This window comes from Trachypithecus francoisi, unplaced genomic scaffold (assembly GCF_009764315.1).
Source record: "Trachypithecus francoisi isolate TF-2019V2 unplaced genomic scaffold, Tfra_2.0 Lachesis_group9, whole genome shotgun sequence".
NCBI lineage: Eukaryota > Metazoa > Chordata > Mammalia > Primates > Cercopithecidae > Trachypithecus > Trachypithecus francoisi.
In genome coordinates, this window is record NW_022681474.1 from 55,047,088 (window position 1) to 55,070,902 (window position 23,815).

A 23,815-nucleotide genomic window follows, 5' to 3' on the forward strand; every position below is an offset into this window, starting at 1 on the left:
CAAAAACATTCCACCTACCACAACATGGCAAGAATCACTTCTGTTTAGCACTGTACTGAAGGTCTCTCCAGCCAGTGCAATAAAGCAAGAAAAGAAACAAAACAGCATAAAGAATGTAAAAAAATAAGTAAAACTGTCCCTATTTGTAGATATCATGATTGTTTACATAGCTAATTCTAAGGAATCACTAACTAAAGAGAGAGGCCAGGCGCAGTGGCTCACGCCTGTAATCCCAGAAGTGGGTGGATTACCTAAAGTCAGAAGTTTGAGACCAGCCTGGCCAACATGGTGAAACTCCACCTCTACTAAAAATGTAAAAATTAGCCAGGCGTGGAGGTGTGCGCCTTTAATCCCAGCTACTGGGGGGCTGAGGCAGGAGAACTGCTTGAACCTGGGAGGCGGAGGTTGCAGTGAGCTGAGATCGTGCCACTGCATTCCAGCATGGGAGACAGAGTGAGACTCAGTCTCAAAAGAAGAAAAAAGAAAAGAAAAGAAAGAAAGAGGGGAAATTAAAATAAAGAAAAAGCATGTAAGTAAACTTAGTAAGATCAAGGGTATGTTTGTATACTAGCAACAAACAATGGGAAAATAAACATTTTTTAAAAATCCATTACCCATAATGTCAAAAACCATAAAATACCTAGGAATAAATGTAACAACAAAGAAGACACTACTGGCCGGGCGCAGTGGCTCACGCCTGTAATCCTAGCACTTTGGGAGGCCGAGGCTGGTGGATCACCTGAGGTCAGAAGTTCAAGACCAGCCTGGCCAACATGGTGAAGCTCTGTCTCTACTAAAAATACAAAAATTAGCTGGGCGTTGTGGTGTGTGCCTGTAATCTCAGCTACTCAGGAGGCTGAGGAAGGAGAATTGCTTGAACCCGGGAGGCAGATGTTGCAGTGAGTGGAGACTGTGTCACTTCACTCCAGCCTGGGCCACAGAGCAAGACTCCATCTCAAAAAAAAAAAAGACACTATGAAAAAAAGAAAACTTAAATGGGACATATACTCTCTTGAGATAGAAGACTCAATATTGTTACAATGTTAATTTTTGATATAAAGATTCATATCAATCTTAACACAAGTAGACATTAAAAAATAATAATTAAGAAGGTGACTTAAAAATTTACAAAGAAATGCAAAGAACCTAGAATGAACAACAACAACAACAGCAGCAACAAAAAACAAGAAAACTGGAACACTCAATGCCCTAAGTTGAACACTTACTTAGTCTTGGCCTTCAGAAAGACCAAGAGTTGAATGGAATTAAGCAGAATCCATAAAATCACACTTGTATCATCAACTGATTTTCAACAAAGGTACTAAAATAATCCATCAGAAAAAAAATAGCTTTTCTAACAAATATTGCTGGAATAAGTAGATATTCATAGAAAAACCCATAAACCTTAACTGTGACCACACACTACAAATAAAAATTATTTTTACATGGACCACAGACATAAACATAAAACACAAAACTGTAAGACTTTCAGAAGAAAATATAGGAGAATAGCTTTACGACATTGGGTAGGTACAATTTCTAAGACAGGATAAAGAAAGCAGTGACCATAACATTTACAAAACAAGCCAGCCAACTGCCTGGGAAGTGAGGAGCGCCTCTGTCCGGCCGCCGACCCATCTGGGAAGTGAAGAGCGCCTCTGCCAGGCCGCTGCCCTGTCCAGGAAGTGAGGAGCGCCTCTAACCAGCTGCCCACAGTCCACAAAGTGAGGGCGCCTCTGCTCAGCTGCCAACTGTCTGAGAAGTGAGGAGCGCCTCTGCCCAGCCGCAGCCCCATCTGGGAAGTGAGGAGCGCCTCTGCCAGGCTGCCACCCTGTCCAGGAAGTGAGGAGTGCCTCTGCCCAGCTGCCCACAGTCTGGGAAGTGAGGAGCCCCTTTGCCCGATCGGCCAACTGACTGGGAAGTGAGGAGCGCTTCTGCCCAGCTGCCAACCATCTGGGAAGTGAGGAGCGCCTCTGCCCAGCTGCCCATAGTCCGCAAAGTGAGGAGCACCTCTGCTCAGCTGCCAACTGCCTGGCAAGTGAGGAGCGCCTCTGCCCGGCCAGCCAACCGCCTGGGAAGTGAGGAGCGCCTCTGCCCGGCCGCCCAACTGACTGGGAAGTGAGGAGCGCCTTTGCCCGGCTGCCTGATTGGGAAGTGAGGAGCGCCTCTGTCTGGCCACCCACTGTCTGGGAAGTGAGAAGCGCCTCTGCTCAGCTGCCCACTGACTAGGAAGTGAGGAGCGCCTCTGCCTGGCTGCCCCACTGTCTGAAGTAAGGACTCTGCCCGGCCGCCGCCCCCTCTCGGAAGTGAGGAGTGCCTCTGCCCGGCCACTGTGCAACCTGCCAAGTGCGAAGTGACAGCTTTGCGTGTGATCTTTTCTGTCTTTCCCAAGTTTGCATTTTCAACATTAAAGTTTACTTTTTAGTTAAAAGTTTTAAAAAAATTTACAAAACAAAAACTAGAATAAGCAAAATTAAATACTTCTGGTGGTCAAAACCTTCAGGGCTGAGCGCAGTGGCTCATGCCTGTAATTCCAGCACTTTAGGAAGCTGAGGCGGGCGGATCACTTGAAGTCAGGAGTTTCAGACCAGCCTAGACAACAGGGTAAAACCTTGTCTCTACTAAAAATACAAAAACTAGCCAGGCATGGTGGCGTGCACCTGTAATCCCAGCTACTCGGGAGGCTAAGGCAGGAGAATTGCTTGAACCTGGGAAGTGGAGGTTGCACTAAGCTGAGATCATGCCATTGCCCTCCGGCCTGGGTGACAGAGCAAGACTCCATCTCAAAAAAACAAAACAAAAACAAAAAACAAACAAACAATGAAAAAACACCTCAGGAAAATGCTTAGACAAGACTGGAGAAAAAATATTTCCAAATCAAATATCTGACAAAGGACTTGTGTTCAGAATACGTGATGAACTCCTACATGTCTATATAAAAACACAACCCAATTTAGAAAAATGGACAGAAGACCTGAATATAAACTTCACACAGGAAGATATACAACTGGCTAACAACCACATGAAATACTGCTCAACATTATTAGTCATCAGAGAAATACAAATAAAAAAAAATCACAGTGAGAACCCACCATACACTCAAAAGAGAGGCTAAAATAAAAAAGAATAAAAAAAGAATGACAACACTAAATGTTGACGAGGATGTAGAACAAGTGGAAATCTCATTATATATTGCTCGTAGAACATAAATTGGTGTAACAATTTTGGAAAAGAGTTTGGCAATCCCTTATAAAATTAAATATACACATATTCTTTGACCTAGAACTTCCATCCCTAGATATCTACTAAACAAATATTGAAAATATGTGCTCACAAAAACTGCAAATAATAATACTACTAAACAAATACTGAAAATGTGTGCTCACAAAAACTGCAAAGAATAATGTTCATAGCAGGTTTATTTATAATAGATTTGTATCAGTCGTTGTTCAACCAGAGAAATGGAACCAGCAGGACGTATATATGAAGAGATTTATTGCCAAAAATTGGCCTACACAATTGAGGAGCTGACTAGTCAGGTCCAAAGGGTGCACTGGAACTCTCAGGCATGGGTGAAGCGGCAGTGCACAGAATGAATCTCCTCTTCAGAGAAGCCTCAGCTCTGCTCTTAAGGCTTTCCACCGGACTGAATCAGGCCCAGGCAGATTATACTTATTTAATGCAAATCATATTGAATGTAGCCAAACACAGTGGCTCACGCCTGTAATCCCAGCACTTTGGGAGGCAGAGGTGGCCAGATCACTTGAGGTCAGTAGTTCGAGACCAGCCTAGACAACGTGGTGAAACCCAGTCCCTATTAAAATCACAAAAATTAGCTGAACATGGTGGCAGGCACCTGTAATCCCAGCTACTTGGGAGGCAGAGGCAGGGGCATCACAGAGGTTGCAGTGAGCCAAGGTCACACCACTGTACTCCAGCCTGGGCGACAGAGTTGAGACTTTGTCTCAAAGGAAAAAAAAATGCTTATTGAATGTAATTAGATTAACTCCTTTACTTGTAGACTTTGATCACATCTATAAAATACTTTCATAGCAATACCCAAATTAGTGTTTGACAGAATAACTGGGGGCTGTAGCCTAGCTAAGTTGACATTACAAAAAAAAAGACTATCATAAAACTAAAGTGGAAACAATCCAACTATTGATAAAAAATTAATAAAACATTCGCCATGATCACACAAAGGAATACTCCTTAGTAATAAAAGGGATAGAATCACTGATATATTAAAAAACATAGATAAATCTCACATTATGCTAGGCAAAAGAAGCAAGATACAGAAGTGTGTATGATATATATTTACATGACATTCAAAAAAAAAGAAAAAAGTAATTTATAATGAAAAGAATAAAAATTATGGTTGTTTCTGGGGTTGGGGACTGACCAGAAAAGGGCTCAAGGGAAGTTTTTGAGGTGATACTTTTTTTTTTTTTTAATGTCTTGATAGGGGTGTGGGATATAAAAGCATATCTATTTGCCAAAACTCATCATATTATCCATTTAACACTGTATACTTACTTCAATGTGTGTAAATTTTACTTCAAAAATAAAAGAACTGTAAACAAATATTGAATTCCATTTAACAGGTTTACTTTCTGCAGTGGCATGGTTTAGAAGTTCTGAAACCACCTTTTGTATATATTAGGCTTAAACAAAAGAAAAAAATTGAAGATATTGGGAGCCACATTCTTCATAGTTGGGGAAGAGAGTTCCAATTATGGAAAGGGGGAAAGACTACAATACAGGCTGTGATGCTGGTTAAGAATGGGAGGTATCGATATAAATTCACAGTTGTATATGTGTGTGTGTGTTGTAACATATGTTCTAGCTCAAATCTTGGCTTCCAAAAACTAACACAAATCCAGGACCACCTGCAGAAATGGTTGATTCCAGAGCTGGTGCAGGGAATATACAAGATAAGCCTACAACATCTTTTTGTGCTAAAAAGATGGAGATGCTCAGGGAAGAAAGTGCATTAAAGAATGACGGGCACATGTCAAAGGCACACAATAGTTTGAAGGCATTCCCACTGATTGAATATGGGACAATTGAGCATCAGATAATAAGCAATGGATCATAATCCACTGAATACAATAAGAATGCAAGTGTCTATACTTCCATATATATTAATAAATATTAATAAATAAGTATACTAAATAGAACACAGTATCACTTCAGTGGGATTCCTACCGAAATGAATAACCTGAACCTAATTTTGCAGTGGGCAAACACAAGAAGGACAATCTACAAAATAACTAGCCTATCCACTTTAGAAATACAAGGTGAATGAACACAAGGAAAGGCTGAGAAATAGTCCCAGTTTAAAGAATACCAAGGTATGAGCCTGGACTAATTGAAGACTGGAAAGAAAGCTACAAAGGTCATAACTGGAATAACAAAATTATATTATAATGTAGATTAACAGTACTGTATCAAATTAAATTTCCTGATTTTGATAACTAACTGTGCTGTGCTGATGTAAGACAATGTCCTAGTTCATAGGAAATATACAACAAAGTATTTAGGGGTAAAAGGGCACAGTATCTCCAATATATTCTTAAACAATTCAAGAAAAGAAAATAGACAAAATGATGAAGTAGATGGGACAAAAATGTAAACTGTTGAATCTCAGTAAAGAGTATATGGAAATTCCATGTATTATTCTTTCAACTTTTCTGTGAATCTGAGTAAAGAGTATATGAAAATTCCACGTATTATTCTTGCAACTTTTCCGTAAGTCTGAAATTTCATATGTATACACATAAAAACACATAATATAAAGCTGGGCAGGGTAGCTCACACCTGTAATCCCAGTGCTTTGGGAGACCGGGGCGGGAGGATCACAAGGTCAAGAGATTGAGACCACTGTGGCCAACATGGTGAAACCTCATCTTTACTAAAAATACAAAAATTTGCTGAGCGTGGTGGCACGCACCTGTAGTCCCAGCTACTCAGGAGGCTGAGGCAAGAGAATTACTTGAAGCCGGAAGGTGGAGGTTGCAGTAAGCCAAGATGGTGCCACTGCACTCCAGCCTGGTGACAGAGTGAGACTCTGTCTCAAAACAAACAGACAAAAAAAACACACAATAAAAAACCACATAATATAAATAAAGCTATGAAAACACTCTATTTTCATATATGATTAAAAATTTCCAGAATCAAAAGCTCAAAGATTTAAACTCAATACTAGAATTTCCAGTCTATTATTTAGTACACTGCTTCTAAAAATAATTTGTATTTTAATTATTACACATTTATCTAGAATTCTGGGCAAGATATTCATGCTAAAAATCAAGAAAATAACTAGAAAATTTATGTTATTTCTTTTATGAAGTGTTCCTTGACACCATAAGCAGGGTTGATTGTTCCTCCTCCATGCTCCCCAGGTACTTTGCACATAACATTAGTAGAGCACTTAACATATTGAATTGTAATCTGAAAATCAATTGTATTTCCACATAGTAGTAATGAATAAAAACAGAAATTGGCCGGGCGCGGTGGCTCAAGCCTGTAATCCCAGCACTTTGGGAGGCCGAGACGGGTGGATCACGAGGTCGGGAAATCGAGACCATCCTGGCTAACACGGTGAAACCCCGTCTCTACTAAAAAAAATACAAAAAATTAGCCGGGCGAGATGGCGGGCGCCTGTAGTCCCAGCTACTCGGGAGGCTGAGGCAGGAGAATGGCGTAAACCCGGGAGGCGGAGCTTGCAGTGAGCCGAGATCGCGCCATTGCACTCTAGCCTGGGTGACAGAGCGAGACTCCGTCTCAAAAAAAAAATAAATAAAAATAAAAATAAAAATAAAAACAGAAATTAAAAAAAATTTACAACAGCAACAAACTTATGAAATGCTTATGGATAAATCTGACAAAATGGGGAAGAATTATACAATGAAGACTATAAAATACTCGTGAGAAAAACTGACATGAATAAACAGAGACATATATCCTAGACATGTGTCAAGGACAAAACATTGTTAAGATGTCAGTTCTCCCCAAATAGATCTAGAGATTCAAAGCATTCTCAAAATTCCAGCAGCTGTTTTGGTAAACATTGAAATACTGATTCTAAAACTCGGCAAAACAACTCTGAAGGAGAAAAAAGTTGAAGGACCCATACTACCTGATTTTAAGACTTATTATAAAGCTATAGCAACCAAAACAGGAAGAACAAAAACAACACATTAATAAGCTTACTTCAAAACTTAAAACTTCTGTGTTTCAAAAGTCACTGTGAAGAGAATGAAAAGACATCCCACAAATATCTGATAAAGGATTTATATCCAAAATATATAAAGCTTTCAAAACTCAAAATAAAAAACAATGAAAACTCAGACAAAAGATAGCTTCATGGGTGTAGTCATATGTCCAAACGTATGCAATTGTATACTTTAAACAAATGGTTTATTTTATGTCAATTATACCTCAATAAATCTGTCTTAAGAAATGGAATCGACTTCCTCACTAGACTCGCAGCTCCTCAAGGGCAGGGATTATAATTATAGGCAGGGTGTGTTGGCTCACGCCTATAAGCCTAGCATTTTGAGAGACTGAGGCAGAAGGATTGCCTGAGCCCAGGAGTTTTCAGACCAGCCTGGGCAACAGAGTGAGACCTCATCTCCACTGAAAATTAAAAAAAAAAATTAGCTGGGTGCAGTGGTGTGAGCCTGCAGTTCGTGCTACTCAGGAGTCTGAGGTGGGAGGATCCCTTGAGCTCAGGAGTTTGAGGTAACAGTGAGCTATGATTGTGCCACTATAACCCAGCCTGGGTGACAAAGCAAGATCCTGTGTCTTAAAAAAGGAAAAAACAAATAACATTTTAATCTACATTAGCATCTTTTTTTTTTTTTTTTTTGAGACGGAGTCTCGCTCTGTTGCCCAGTCTGGAGTGCAGTGGCGCAATCTCGGCTCACTGCAAGCTCCGCCTCCCGGGTTTACGCCATTCTCCTGCCTCAGCCTCCCGAGTAGCTGGGACTACAGGCGCCCGCCATCTCGCCCGGCTAGTTTTTTGTATTTTTTAGTAGAGACAGGGTTTCACCGTGTTAGCCAGGATGGTCTCGATCTCCTGACCTCGTGATCCACCCGTCTCGGCCTCCCAAAGTGCTGGGATTACAGGCTTGAGCCACCACGCCCGGCCTTACATTAGCATCTTGTACTGCAAGAATATAAAAGCAGTTGAGTAAGAACTTGCTGAATAAACATAATAATTAATGAGTCAAAGAAATTTAACTGATATGAAAATAATGAGTCCAGAAATAATCTGAAGGCACTACATAATTGATGCATACCAAAAATTCACATCTACAATAAATGCATGGTATGGTAAAAAGAGCACTGCACTGAGATTAGGAAACACGAGAAACTCGAAGTGAATCTTTACTAGCTAGGTCACCTTAGATAATCAAACTTCACTGGACATCATTTCATCATCTGAAATTCAGGGTTCTTAATAATTCTTATTTTATTTACATCATAGAATTCCTTGGGAAACTAAATGAGACAAGTAAAAAATTCATTCAAACCCACAAAGCCATCAATATTGGTGTCATCAGACTTAAATTTTTTAAGGGGGTAGAGAAACCACAGATATGTGATTCTATTTACACAGGGGTGAAAAGCAACCTGGTCTACTTGCCTGACAGGAACCAAGACAGCAAGGACTACTCCTTCTTTTCTGTTTTCTGCCTAGCAGTAGACAAGCTTTGTTTTTCCTGTTCATAAAAAGACAAACTGCCTATTCTGATCTGTTAACTCGGAAAACAAATACTTGTTCTGTCTTTTTAAAAGAAAGTGGTTGAAAAAATATGAAATATCAATTATCATATTTCTACTTCAGGTTAATATAGTTTCGGTGTTCTTTTCTAAGAGGAACAGGGTTAGATTTACTTCCTTCCCTCCTTTATGGGAAATAAAAAAATACACATACAAACACTTTTGTGCCAAACAAGTTAAATCCTGGGTTTTCTAAGTAGATACCTTTTAACATGTCAACTGTCTCCTTTGAAAAAAGTGAATGCCTTTAACTTGTTTAAAATGTATATTAATGAACTATGATGAAAATATAAAGGTAAACTGGTAACAGCTACTGAGACAGAAGACTGAATGACCTTTGTGATAGCTCTTACTAGAGATGGGCCTTTAAGACTTCATAGTCAAAGACCTTCACTTAAGGAAAAACCTAGAAGGAATCCATTAAAATCTTAAGAAGAGTGCATGACCTCTTTATGATTTTTTAGATTTAGTAGTAAGAAACATGGTTATTTTCCCTGATTAGGAATAAGAGTTTGTAATGAACATGGGACAAAAATATTTGAAGATTTAAAAAAATTCTACTTACCAATGGGTTGTTGAAAGCAGGTTTGTATAAACACCATTTTACCCAAATTTTATTAGCATCACTCAAACAGTAGTGATTATGCAGTAGATAGAAAACTCTTGCTTTTAATTCTAATGATTATTAAAAACTTAGAAAAGACAAGCACAAAAATATTTAATTTCCAAACAGTTTTGGAAAACTCCAACTGAATTTGGACCTTTCCCAATGAGCTGGTGTCTTGACAGGCACCTCAAGTACTGTAACTCTAGAAGATGTCACCACTACTATAAGTGATGGTGTCTACTTGTTATCATTTCTATCAGCTCTGCTGACACTCAGAAAAGATGTAAAGATTTGTGATGTCTGGGATAATCTGATTCACTAGCGGCAGGTTTTATGTTAAATATACGAATACTCTGCCCAGTAGGTTTCATGCCTAGGCATCTGGTTTATGTGCTCACCAAACAGAAGCAGAAAAACAACTCTCAGAAAACTTAACACATTATCCAGAAAACTATTTTCTGGATGTTGTATAGAAACAAATAAGAGGGAAAAAAAAGAAGAAGAAATGGGAAGACTGGAATTTTAACTCTTTCCCTCTATCTATACTTACTGAAAGGTTAACTCATGGCTGCCGCAGGGAGGATCACAACAAACAGAGGGATAACACTGTCTGTATAAAAGTATTTGCCTGTTTGCATGACCTGTTTCATAGTCATTTAAAAGACTGATACCAACCAGATATCCCATAATGATGATAAATTTAATTTATTTCCAATTTCTCAAACTCTTCTACAGATACAGGCAGTACAGTCACAGCCATTAGCTCACTGAGCTGGATGCATCATTGAAGAAATGGAATTGATCAGGCAGATAGATTGCAGTGCATGGCTAAGAGTCTCCTAAGGAGGGAGATGGCAGAAGTCCAGACATCAAATAGATGATGAAATGGCCATTTCCATTAGGGTAACATCACATCACAGATATTAATTAGGAGGCACTATAATAAAGTTAAGTGGATGTGGGAGAAAATGCTGAGTTAAAAGTCACCCCGTATGTCCTTAGCCTGAGGTAATTACAGATCTGAAGGTGAGTCATGGATCTGCAATTTTCCATTCATTTTACAATAGCTGCAGGAACGTTTAGAAATTACGTAAAAGGAGATTAGAATCCGTTTTTAGAATGGGGACAAATTAACTTTAAAAAAAGAAAATATTCTAATGTTTTCCTCTTAACATTTCTGTTTTATTCCCAATGAAAATGACATCCTTTATTTACATTAACAACATTAATGGAGGATGACAAAGTACTGATTACTTTCTTTTTTTTTTTTCTTTTTTTTTGAGATGGAGTCTTACTCTGTCACCCAGGCTGGAGTGCAGTGGCACAATTTCGGCTCACTGCAACCTCTGCCTCCCACGTTCAAACCATTCTCCTGCCTCAGCCTCCCAAGTAGCTGGGATTACAGGCTCATGCCACCATGCCTGGCTAATTTTTTGTATTTTTAGTAGAGATGGGGTTTCACCGTGTTAGCCAGGATGGTCTCAATCTCCTGACCTCGTGATCCCCCCCAGCCTCGGCCTCCCAAAGTGCTGGGATTACAGGTGTCGGCCACCTTGCCCGGCCCAGTTCTTACTACTTTCTAGAGAAATTAAGCAAATGAAACAAGTTGGCTTTAAGTTTAAATGCATTTTATCAAGTTTTTAATTTCAAGAATGTAAATTCATCTTAAAAACTGATGGGATATTTTGTTCTAGTCTTCAGTCCAAATCTACCTTAACAGCTAAAAAAAAAAAAATTTTTTTTTTTTTTTTGAGACGGAGTCTTGCTCTGTTGCCCAGGCTGGAGCACCGTGGTGTGATCCACTGCAAGCTCTACCTTCCGGGTTCACGCCATTCTCCTGCCTCAGCCTCTGGAGTAGCTGGGACTACAGGCGCCCGCCACAAGGCCTGGCTAATTTTTTGTATTTTTAGTAGAGACAGGGTTTCACTGTGTTAGCCAGCATGGTCTCGATCTCCTGACCTCATGATCCGCCCGCCTCGGCCTCCCAAAGTCTGGGATTACAGGCGTGAGCCACTGCAGCCAGCCGGAATAGCAATCTTTTAAAGTATTATTTGATGTACGTAAATGATGAAGACAGTCACATTCCAAACCTGCAGAGCTTCCCTACAATAGTGTGAGACCAATAGCCAAAGTGTTGGTTGCTCAACAATAGATTCATGCCAGTTTTTTTGTTCTGTAATTCCTTGCAATCTCATCTCCCTTAGTACCTTGCCCAACTGTAACTTCCCACGTGTATCCATGATAACTAACAAATGCAGATAGATGGCCAAAATGTGAGGTGAGGAAGTGATGAGTATAAAAGGAGTTTATCTTTCCATTTCAGTATAATTTTGATCATAATCTCAGAATTCTGGATGCAGTACTCCAAGTCACTAACTTCAAATGGCTGACTGAGGCGCTATCCAGGAAAAAAATTCCTTTGCGGAGGTTCCAACCTTAATTTCCTACATGAAGTCAGACAATTTACAATTTTTTTTTTTTTTGCTTTATTTCACCAAAACAGCAGAATCACGGGGATAAAAATTTACACAGGATGTCTAAATGGTGTAGATGAACTCATTGAAAGCTCCTTTATCAACGGGTGCTTACAAAAGATAAAAAGACATCAGTCAAAAATGGTGCAGTAAAAACCTCTGAAAACTCTCTCCTCCATGAAAGCAATGGGAACACTGTGATGAGCACTGGGAGAATCAACTGAAAAGTAGCCAAAGGCTTGCAGCAATCCAGGGAGTGTTTATTCAAGAAAAACCAGCTGAATCTTGGTAAAAACAGTAAACTTTGCAGTGTTTTATTTGCCTTATTCCCATTCCACTCTCCCAAGCTCCATCTCGGCCTTAAAAACTAACATTCCTGAATCACAGTGAAAATCAGCAGCCATCAGAGGGGGCAAAAGGAAGCAGAAGCTCCTTCAAAGCCCAATTCTCAGAGAACTATCATTATTTGACTGTCTGGTGGTCCCCTGGAGGGCCCCCCGCTCAGAAGGCTATCTTTGCTTTACAGGACTTGGAGCTTGCCCAGTAGGAAAAGCCTAATTCTTGTGAGGGTTTGATGAAAACAATTACAGGCATTGTTTAACACTAAGACTTCCTGAGGTGGTGACTAACAGCTGGGGCAAACAATAGGCTAACCAAAAGCTTCAAAGGAAAAGCTGAAGAATGAGATGTCCACAAAGGGCTTTGAAAAGTTCTAATATATTAAAACAAGAAGGAATCTAGAGGGCTCATGTGTGCTCATGGCCATATGAATGCTCAGGAAAAACGAGAGAAAGCCCTCAGCTCTCTCCTCTGTCTAACCCTGACAGGAAGTGAAGGCTAAGGCAGAGGCATCAACTGCTTGGTGTAGTGTTGAAGGTAGGCTGCACCTGCACATACATCCCTTCAACAAAGACTGAGAGACTTATTAGTTTCAGGCATTTAAGAAACTCTGTTCAAGTGTTAGCTGACTACTAATCTAATGAGCAGGGACTTCACTGGCCACACACAGAAAGCACACAGCCATCACAAAATTAGTTTAGAAAAGTCATTGAAAAAAACAGCAAGAAAGATGAACTGTGATGAAAAGAGAAAATCTGATTTCCAGGGTCACATTACATTATTTTAAATGTCCAGTCTTAAATGAAAATTAGGAGACATGGAAAGAAATGAGAAAGTATGACCCATACTCAGAAAAAAAAGCAGTCATTAGTAACTGCCCTGGGGAGCCCTGATGTTGGACTTAGTAGACAAAGAATTTACATCAGCTATTTAAAATATACTCAAACAACTAAAGAAAACTATGTCTAAAGAACTAAGGTATAAGAACGATATTTCTCAAATAGAGAATATTAATAAAGGGATATAAATTATAAAAAATAAACAGAAATTTGTAATTGAAAAGCACAATAACTGAAATAAAAAATTCATCAGTGACAATGAAAGCAGTTTAGAGCAAGCAGAAAAAACAATCAGTGAACTTGAAGACAGGTCGATTGAGATTGAGTCTGAGGAACAAGAATAATAAAGAATGAAGAAAAATAAACAGAGCTTCTAAGACCCGTGGAACATCAAGTGAATCAACAGACATATAATCTGGGAGTTTCAGAAGATGAGGAAAGGGGAAGAACAAATATTTGAAGAAATAATGGCCCAACATTTACCAAATATAACAAACATTAATCTAAACATTCAAGAGGTTCAAAAAACTTCAAGTAGGCTGAAGTCAAAGAGATCCACATGTAGACACACCATATTCAAATCGTTGAAAGTGAAAGAGAATCTTAAAAGCAAAACATAAGGAAGAAAATATACTCTTCTGAAGGTAGTCTACAAATCTATCTGAGGCACAGTGTGGCTTCAAGATTAGACTTTGGAGTCAGTTTTGTCATGTATGTCTTTGGAGGTCATGTGGTTGGGTATACATTTTATATAACTCATGGGGATGGGTTTTCTCCTATTATAATCTTTGGGAATAACCATAAACTAAATTCTACAACCCAGGTGAGTGTTTAGTCTTCATGACAGATATTCACAGATGGGGAAGACTACCCCATTATCCAGGCTCCCCAAAACTAACCTGTGATAATTAGACATTCATTGTGATCCAGCACCTCAGTGAAGAGCCGTGAAACAATCAACTCAGGATTGATTAAAAAGCGGATTTCTTCTTGCACAAGTCCTGCACTGGTTACACCACCTCCAACAAAACGATTTGCAAAATCCACCTGTTGGGAAAATGTGGCATGTTAAATAGTGGTCAAAAATACCTATGATCAAGAAACACACAGTCTCTAAGCTCTCATCTTTTCCTCTCCCACGAAAATCAATTCCCAAATAAGTAACCTTCCCAGGAAGGGCAGATTATGGTTGCTTAAACTCTTTCCATCTCACTGCAGTTAACACCTCTGCACATTTCTCTGGATCCCAGAACCACAGAAGGAATCTGGAAAATGGAGCCTTTAGGCAAAAGATTACGTATTATACAGATTCTTGTTTATAAACCTATTTGTGTCTCAGGAGCCACAAATCAAGGGAGGTCTTTGTCTGGAAAGGTTTCAAAGTCATTCTCCCCCATTCACTAGTCAATTTCCTTTTATGTATTTCACGTGACTTTAATGTAATTAAACTTTTCTTATGTAATATGGTAACCAAACATTTGCTCTAAAGAATTGAAAAGTTTAGTAATCAACTTTTTGGGTAACCTTTTCCAACCTTACTGTAAGAATAAAGAGATCGAATTTTTTTCCTTCTAAATTCAACCCCAAACCCCAAACTACATGAACATTACAAATTATTTTTTTTAAATATAACTAAGGAAAAAAGGAAGAAAAAAACCCCTAGTATAGCAACAAAGATTCAATTAAATTAATATTTCCAATTAGGTTGGAAACTTTTATGCTTCACGTGGAGTAGTATGATGGGATCCCCAAACTCCTACTAATAAAGAAGAGATACACAATCCTCCAGAGAAGCGAACTCAACTTGCTGGCATTATTTCCATTTGTCCAGTGCGTCCAGCACTATGCCAGCCTCATGAGGCAATATGTAAGAAATAGCAACCATCTTTCCCTTAGTGAGACAATCTTAGGAGTTAGATTACACATACACACAACTTGTGTGTATACACAGTCATACACATAAGTAAAATAGAATTGACTAAATACCATGAGGCTTATATGCTTTCAAACTATTTTAAAATATATGATGTCTTAAAACTTCAGTGTTCTTTAAAGCAACTGATACTAAATGACAATCTAAAGCCTATTTTATGAAACAGTAAAACAAGAGTATGAATAGTTTGATATGTAAAAATATATGTGAAAAGACAGAAATTAATAGAAGTCTTCTTTTACCATAGAATAACTTAGAAAATACTAAAACATACCACTGAATAACTTCAAATGAGTCACCAGAGAGAACTGCATATTTGGATTTGTATTCTGGAGTACTAAAACCAATGCTAAAAAACCAGAGTAACTTTTTAGCTTATATAGGAAAATAATTTTGGTGAAACCAGTCTGCTGATTAGAATTAGTTACCTACTATATATGAGGTCCATGGGCACTGGGTGATTCATGGCTTAAACTGTCCAATTCAACAAATATTTACTGAGTATTGTGCTGGGAATCACTGGATACAAAGATACATAAGATATGTATGGTTCCCTGCCTCACGGCATTTGCAATTTAGATAGCAGTTAGAATGAGCATAAGCAGAATGAGAAGATGATTATTAAAGAGCTTGTTACTATGTATTTGATACTTCCTAAAAATACAATTAACTAAAATTGGGGCATGGGAGGAAGATAGGAAAGTTTTACAAGAGGATGTGGCAGCTGACATGCAGGCTGAGGGCATAGCTGCACAAGGACACAGGGCAAAAAAAATGAAATGTAAATCACCGCTGAGGAGAATGGTAAACAGATTCCTCATGCTTGCCTGCACTGTAGAGTAGGTGGAGGCTTATAGTTGGTGATAAGGTGGTCTGAGGTCTAGGGAATTTTTACTCAATTTCCCTCTGAAGGTTCTGGGAAAGATTCAAGAAACACCTGGACCTATGTTTTAGGAAGATATTTCAGGCTAGAGTTTAAAGAATAAATGGAAAAGTGTAAAACTAAAAGTAAAAAGGCTGGTCAGGTGAGTACTGAATAGTTTATACAATCACTACTGGGGCCTCAAACAGGAAAATGGTAAAGGAAAGAGAAGAAACTCAGTAAAGAAATAAAATGGGCTGTACTTGAGAACTAAGAGACTGGCTGAGTGCCTAGAAGTATAATGATATTGTGACTACGAATTTGAAACAGACGAGGTTTAAGATTGGTCTAACTTAATTTTTTACTGGAATAAGGTACATAACAAAAATAAAAAGATAAGCTCTATCCAACTTATGTACTACTTGATAATGATCATGAAATACATTCAGTGTGTATGCTATTGTTTATGCTTTAAATAAAAGGTCAACATTTGTAACCTGAAAGGTGTGCACAGAAATAAAAACACTAAACTCAGTATGTCTCTAAAAGCCGGAGTCTTTTAGAAAACCAAAGTTTTACACTTAAGTTCTTAACAATAAAGACCCTCTACAACAGTTGAGAAACCTGTTCCAGTACATGAAAACAAGAATGTGAGTGCATCTTTATTTTTAGCCAGTTATTTTCCAAGTCACTTTAAAGCTACTCGTTCAGATTACTCAGATTCTGAATTACAACTTGATGAAAAGACAGGAATGACAACGCTCCTCAGAGTGGTTTTGTTGTTGTTGCCATTCAGCATAATGTAATTTATATGCTACACAATGAGCTCTGTCGCATTGCAATACAATATTCCCCGATCTCCTGGGGAGACATGGCATGGGTAGGGAGAACAATTAATAGCAAGAAGCCCTTACGGTATTCTTTTAATCTGCTGAGGTCTCACATTTCATCTACAACATATTCCAAGGAAGTGGTGAGGATCTCAACCTTAACTGTTGTCAAATAATTCCTTGCTGAATTGTACTGTAATGAAAGGCCAGCATTCCTGTGGTCCTAACCAGCCATAACTTTGTTTAGTTCATGTGTATTAAGAATCTCTCAGTTTATCCAAGACTTTAAAGATGGAAAGAACTTTATCAAGAGGGGAATGTGGGGGGAAAAGTGATATTAATTCGAACGAATATTTAAGCATATTTTAAGATTAGTTTTAAAACAGAAAAAAGGTATAGGAGTAAATACAAATTTAAATGTTTTGTTTTTGTTTTTCCAAAGTAAGCATAGGAAAAATATTAATTCAGCTATCCTAAGTATTTTTATTTATAAGCTCAAATAACCACTGGGAGAAGGTGATTTAGAATAAAGTATAGTTTGTCTCACTGAAGATTTTAATTACAAATATGTCCAAATAAAAGGTCATTTAAAAAAGAATCTGTTTCATTTAAATAATAACTAGACACAAATTTTATAGTAAGCATTAAGTTATTCAAACAAATCAGTCCATTTTCAGGCAACTGCTTTCTTTAGATTCTGAACCAATATAAGCACCAAATAAGAATCTAGGAAGAAAAATAAACTATTATCAGTATAAATGAGATGGTATACAAGCTTCTTTCAAAGAAAACTCAGTTTACAATGCTCTTATAAATGGGATAAGAACACAAAACACTAACATTTTGTCTCTGATTAGTGAATTTTAAAGCAGCACTATAAATCAAAAGGTTAGGTTAGATATTACTATATTTTAAACATGGGGTTTTTGTTAACCCCCTTCTCCAAAAATACTTTTTAAAGGTAAAAGTAGTAACAGATTATTAACAAAGATTGAGGGGTGGACAGAATTACCTGCTTTTAACAGGGAAAAGACATAGCAAGCATAGCTAGCTCATGTGTATGAAACTGTTACATATGAGAGAGAGGCCTTTCTTATCAGTTTTAGACATCTGGCCCCTCAACCTAAACAAAGCTGTTGGTGGCTGAAAGACATCTCAATCTGGTCATCAAGTAGGGCAGAGCAAGAAGAGCCTTTAAGGAAAAAGAATAAAAATGCTTGGCGACAGTCTGTCAAGACTATACCCTGGGAACTTCCTCCACTGTCAACCTACAATCAATGTCTGAACCAAGAGGCTGATGCTGTCCAGATCTTGGGACTTTCTGTCAAAGGCTTTTGAGAGAAGCACATGTAAGAAACAGAGAGTATACACCGGCAAATAACAACATTACCAAGCCTGTCAAAGTGATCTGTTTGGTGTTTTTCTTCATTCAGCTATCATACTTCTTTGCATTAAATCAGTTTAGGAGACAAATAAACAGCTTTTCAAATTTCTTTTGCTGTCAGAAGTCTGAGAAGAAAAAGTCCCAATCATACACAGACACTACTGAGATTCACCTACCTGTAGCATGCCTCGGCCATTTTCTTCTATGGTACCTTCGTAAGTGACATGCAATCGTGTCAAGGGTTTTTCACATCTACAATGTAAAAAGACATTCCTTTACTTATTATTTTAGTGACAAGTGGTTCACTGCGGACAAATGTGAAAATATAGGTAACTATTCAAAAACTGAAACCACCCCAAATCTCAGAAGTCAGAAACAGATGCCTACTGTTAACATTCTTGGTACTGATCCTCCTTATTCAAACACGTAAATATACATATTTAAATTAAAATGAGATAACATATTGTTTGAAACCTGCTTTTCCTCTAAATAGTATGAGAGTGTTTATTTTTTAAAACAGTTGAAAAACATTGCAAAATATTTAAAAAATTAAGATCTATGAAATTTTGTTATGGCTAGGGTTGGCAATATGAGAAAAAATGTAGAAAAAATTTGGCAATAAATCATATATGATTCTCATATGGCTTTCTATTTTCTGTTTTCACTGTTTGATAACCGTGTGTGTGTGTGTGTGTCTTGATGAAAATACATGCCACAGAAATTCTGAACAATGGTATTTTTCTATTAATAAGGTTAACAGATAAACCTAGCATCTATAATTCAGAAGGCATAATTATTTTCTTTCCCTTTCAACCATAGTCACTGAGATATTTACTTGACTTAACGTTAGATTAACAACAAATTTCATTGTATTAATGGCATTTGTTAACATTATTTTCCTTATTAAATATTTTTCCCCTGATCACTTACTGAATAAAAAATATAAATTATTATGAATGAAATAGAGGAGATTCAAAGTTCTAACTCACGTAAGAGTGCCAATAATCTTTTTTGGGAGGGAGGAGATGATTATATTTTAAGAAAATAGTCTAGGAGGTTAGCTGGAAAAGTACTGAGAATTGCTTGATTCCTTCCTGGTCTCAATGAGTTTAAATACATTTCTGGCAAAATTCCAGACCAACAGGCTGATAGCTTTAACTCAGAAGGTAATTCTGCACAGGCTCTGTCTAAGAGCCTTATTTGTATTAACTCATTTAATCCTCTCAACAACCCTACTACTATCTCCTTTTATAGAAGGGGGAACAAAGCACAGAACATCTAAGTAAGCTAACCAAGACTAGTAAACAAAGCAGTCTTGGTTAGCTGTGAAGAGAGATGTGAAACTAGGTAGACTCACTCAATGGTCCAGGCTCTGAATCAGTATGCCATACTTTTAGAAAAATTACTTTCCCAGTCTCTTGTAGAAAACAGTATCATAAGTTTAATATATATTTTTTAACTTCCTTTTTTTGGTCCTACTTTCCTAGCCATTTTATTCAGAGGAAGACCCTCCCTGTGAGCATACTACTAAAATCTCTGGGCTGTCAGTCAGGACTTCAGAACAGGAATTCCATCTGTTGTCAACTATTCTCCATGACTGAAACTAGAAATTTTATAGTATAGCTCTTAATAAAATTATGAAACTGCTAGAAACTTTTTCTTGGTTTTGTTTTGAAGCATTTTCTAACTTCCCAATAGGTCATCCTCTAAACTCCTGCCCCAGGAGTCAAAGACATAGATGATTCTGGCTCCCTGTGATTAAGCCTGGCTAAAGTATTTGCTGATAATCAAAGGGTTGACTATAACATGCCAGAAACTTGGAATTCAGTTCCAACTCCTGGCACCCATTTAGCCCCTTACTCTTGGGAACACCAACAATCCTCAACTTTTCTTCATTCTCCCTCTTTAAGTGAATGTATGTTTCTGGTTCTGTGGAGTCTCGGAGACTGATTTTAATTACATTCTCCAACTCACTTATGAAGCAGCTAAAACAAAAAAGAGATCAATGAAACAAAAATAAGTTAAATTCTGCCTATCAAAACTAAGGGGACAATCCCGGTCTCACTTAGAGGCAAAGTTACTGTGTCTCATTGACACAGCAGCCTTGCCAGTCTCTGCATTTTGACCTGTCCCTTCTCTCCCACATGGTGGTATACAAATGGATGTTCTTTCATACTAGCATCAAATGAATATCAGATGCAAAGTAGAGATCCTGGATGACTTAAAAATAAGCCCTCAGATTGATCTGTAAAATCTACACCAAAGTAACAGAAATAAAACATCTGCATTCCTATTAGAGATTAATACAAGAATGAAGAAAAACAATCCTCTGCACCATAGAGATGACACAGCAGAATGGTACTTTTAATTCCAGGCACCATATTTTAAGAGGGCCCAATGAATGGGAGTATGTTAAGAGCAGAGATAAAGGGTTTAGAATACATATTACATGTGAAATAGAAGAAATGAATCAATTTAGTATGAAATTGTGTGCACTGTTAGAGGGGGAAGTAGGTCAAGAAGCCATTAAGATACATGAAGAAGGGTCAGATGCTAAAACTACAAATTCAGATGTATTTATGTAGCTCCAGAAGGAAGAACCAGGAATGGTGGAGAATGAATGCAGAAAACATTTTTAGTGAATGAAAGCATGAGATGATAACACAAGCAGCCACCACTGGAACAAACTGATGTGAAACAGCAGATTTCCCATCACTGAAGCTATCCAGTCTCCGTCCATCGCAGGTATTACAGAGCTGATCCAAGAGTTTAGTAGGCGGCTGGGGTTTCTTTCAGATCTAACATGCCATGATGCCAAAATGCTGTACATGTTCTCATCTTTTTCAGGCTTATTTTTTTTTCTCTCTTCAGGTTGCTTAACCTTTTATCTACTTCCCTCTATTAATAATCATCTAAACCATGCACTCAAGTCTTCTGAAGTCAATTTCTTTATCTTTCACTTCACTTTATCTTTATCTTCACTTTCACTTGATGGATGAAAACAATGCAGGAAAGCCACCTAAGCAGATATGACTTCTCAAGTTAACTTTTTAAAAGTGATTTCCATTCATCACTAATTCCAAACAAAACAATTACACACTATCATAAAATTATTAGAAAATTATTAGAAAGTGAAAACGAGAGGCATTGGTTAAATATGTTTAATATGCTTCATCATGTCCTCAAACATATTTAAAAAGTTAATCCACACTTCTTTACGTGTATTGGGGGACTTGCTTTAGATTAAGAAATAGTTAACTATTTCAGGACCCTTCTTTAAGTGTATTGTAACTATTTCAGGACACTAAGGACCCTACAAATCTGAATTAGCTCAGATTGGCTGCTATTTCCTCAATATTTTCTGATAAATAAGAAACAAACAGAAAATACCAACTTCCACAAAATCTACCAGTAGTACACAAGGGCAGCCAAACTTCAAAATTCTTGCCACTCAGACAAACTCTAAACAGTTACTGTTAACTAAAATGTAAATAATAAAAAGACTTTTCTCAATCTTGTCCTCCAGAAAGAAAAGCCATAAAGTTCAAACACTAACCAAAAAAAAGGGTAAGGAGAAACATTTAAATATTGGTGTTCCTTTTATTAGTGTCTTCAAATACAACACTCCTCAATTCTAAACAGGACTTTCTTTCAGAAAACAAAACCAAGACAAAATGGTTGAAATCAAAGGGTTATAGACTTTGATTTAAAAGGCATGACCTTTTCAAAAATGAGAGCTATTAATGGATCATTTATGAGAAGAAATTCCCTGGCACTAGGATAATTAGAGGTTGGAAAACCATCTTTCCAGGTGCTATAAAATAGAATCCTCTCATGGTGAAAGAGTCCTTCTAATTCTAGGGGTCTAGGATTATTTTTATTATTATTGTTACCTTTCCCATTCTGGAAAATCTTCAAGACTCTGTCTTGTAAATGTCACCAACCCAGTAGGTTCTACAGAAGCAATAAAAGAAAAACATACCCAAAATAAGTTTCAATTTTGAAAAGATTATACACACACACAAACACACACATACACACACACTCACAACTCAGTAAAAGAACAGGTCTAACATTGGCTATAAAACTAATCAGGAAATACAAAGTCTAGTACTGGAAAATAACAGAATATCGACTGAAAATAATGTTAACTTTACAGTAGAAACTCCTATAAAATAATAAGACTTCACTAAACAAAACTATACAAACAACAGCACAACAGTAGGATTTGAGTTGCTGGTACTTTCTGGTAAAGTGTTTGAAGCTGAATACACTTTTTTTTTTTTTTTTTAAAGCACTGAAAAAAAGGATGCATAACTGGTACAGCTTGCGCAATAAAAACAAAATTGAACTCAAATTTGTAGACTCCTTTACAAAGAAAGGACTTAACCCTACATTCAAAGACTGGTGAATAAATACACATTTATATACTTTATGGTAAAGTGAAATGCCACAGATTTAAAAATGAAATCATTTGCACATCCTCTGGAGTTAGTACAGCTAAGTCCCGGGCTTAGATAGTAGGCAATCACTCTACTTGTCAGTTGCAGTCTTAGCCAGAGGAGAAATTACTGGTTCTAAGAGCTTACAGAACAAAGATGACATATTTTTCAAGAAGCAACAAATTTGGGAGGATTAAGATGAAGTACTATTAATGCAGTCAATAATTTTAGAGGATGAGATCCTTTTCTAGTCAGATTTACTTTTTTTAAAAAAAGCTAGTAGCAAAAGAAACAAATACATCAGCTGGCCAGAAGTAATTTGTCTGATTCAAATCAAAGAACAAACTAAAAAGGCCATGCCATTTCTGTTTTCTTGAATAGAAAAAAAGCTCTTAAGGAAAGAGAGAGATGTCAGGAACTATTAGTGATGGCGGTGTCTAGCCCAGTGAAAGCCTGGCCATCATTCCATTCCTACGCACAATTCCACATTTCCTTGTTCTCAGTCAAAAGCACGAACCACTCAAAAACCATATGGAGCAGTTGCAGTAGAAAACAAAATTTTTTCTTAACATGGGTCTTACATTCTTTAGATATCTAATCTTAAGATAAATGGGTAACATATTTAAAACTTACAAGTAAGTGGTCAAACAACTCAAACACTAGAGAAGCAATTCCATGAATATGATAGAAAACATCTCTCTTGTCATTCGGTAACTTAGCAGAGAAGTAAGAACATCAAATGTTCTTCATATATACTAGGAGATGCTAAGAGAAATTCATAAACACTGCTGGCAAAGCAAGAAAAGGCAGAAGAACATGGTTTCTTAGATTAACAAAAATGCCCTGCGAGCTTTCTTTCATAACAAGGCAACTTTCATCTCGGAACAGGATACGTTGGTTAATCAAATACTTCCCATAATAAAGTCACAATATATACTACCTACAGGTCATAAATTTTCAAAAACCTGATCTATAAGATACTTTATCTAAAACTATATAGAAAATAATTTAATTTGGAATGCTCTTTAAAATATTTCAGTCTCAAGATCTTCATCAAATATAAAATATACATGTTTAACTACACTGAAAAGTTAGTCCTGATGGAATTCTATTTTTATCAATTCTAAAAGGCATGTTTTTTCACATATTACGTTTCCGAAACTGGAATCATCTTTTAGGAGATATCCTACCGTAGTTCTAGAGGTGAATTTTCCCAGAAAAGATGTGCATCTGCTTCTGCTGTCATCTGGGAGCACTATCAGCCTGATATCATCCGAATTAATCCTTTGTGGCAGGCCTTTGTGGACCACACTGG

The 23,815-nt window shown here is 37.4% G+C and overlaps 1 protein-coding gene across 5 annotated transcripts in view; it reads right to left on the minus strand.

Moving 5' to 3' along the window:
* The window catches only part of PARG (poly(ADP-ribose) glycohydrolase), a 133,138-nt gene that overhangs the window by 25,563 nt on the left and 83,760 nt on the right, over positions 1–23,815 (minus strand). For all 5 annotated transcript variants that reach the window (XM_033208544.1, XM_033208545.1, XM_033208543.1 and 2 more), the window contains 3 exons: positions 21,952–22,012; positions 18,235–18,310; positions 13,949–14,096 (listed from right to left, as the gene is read on the minus strand). In XM_033208544.1, the coding sequence (XP_033064435.1) occupies positions 13,949–14,096; positions 18,235–18,310; positions 21,952–22,012 (285 nt within the window). The remainder of the gene's footprint in view (positions 1–13,948; positions 14,097–18,234; positions 18,311–21,951; positions 22,013–23,815) is intronic.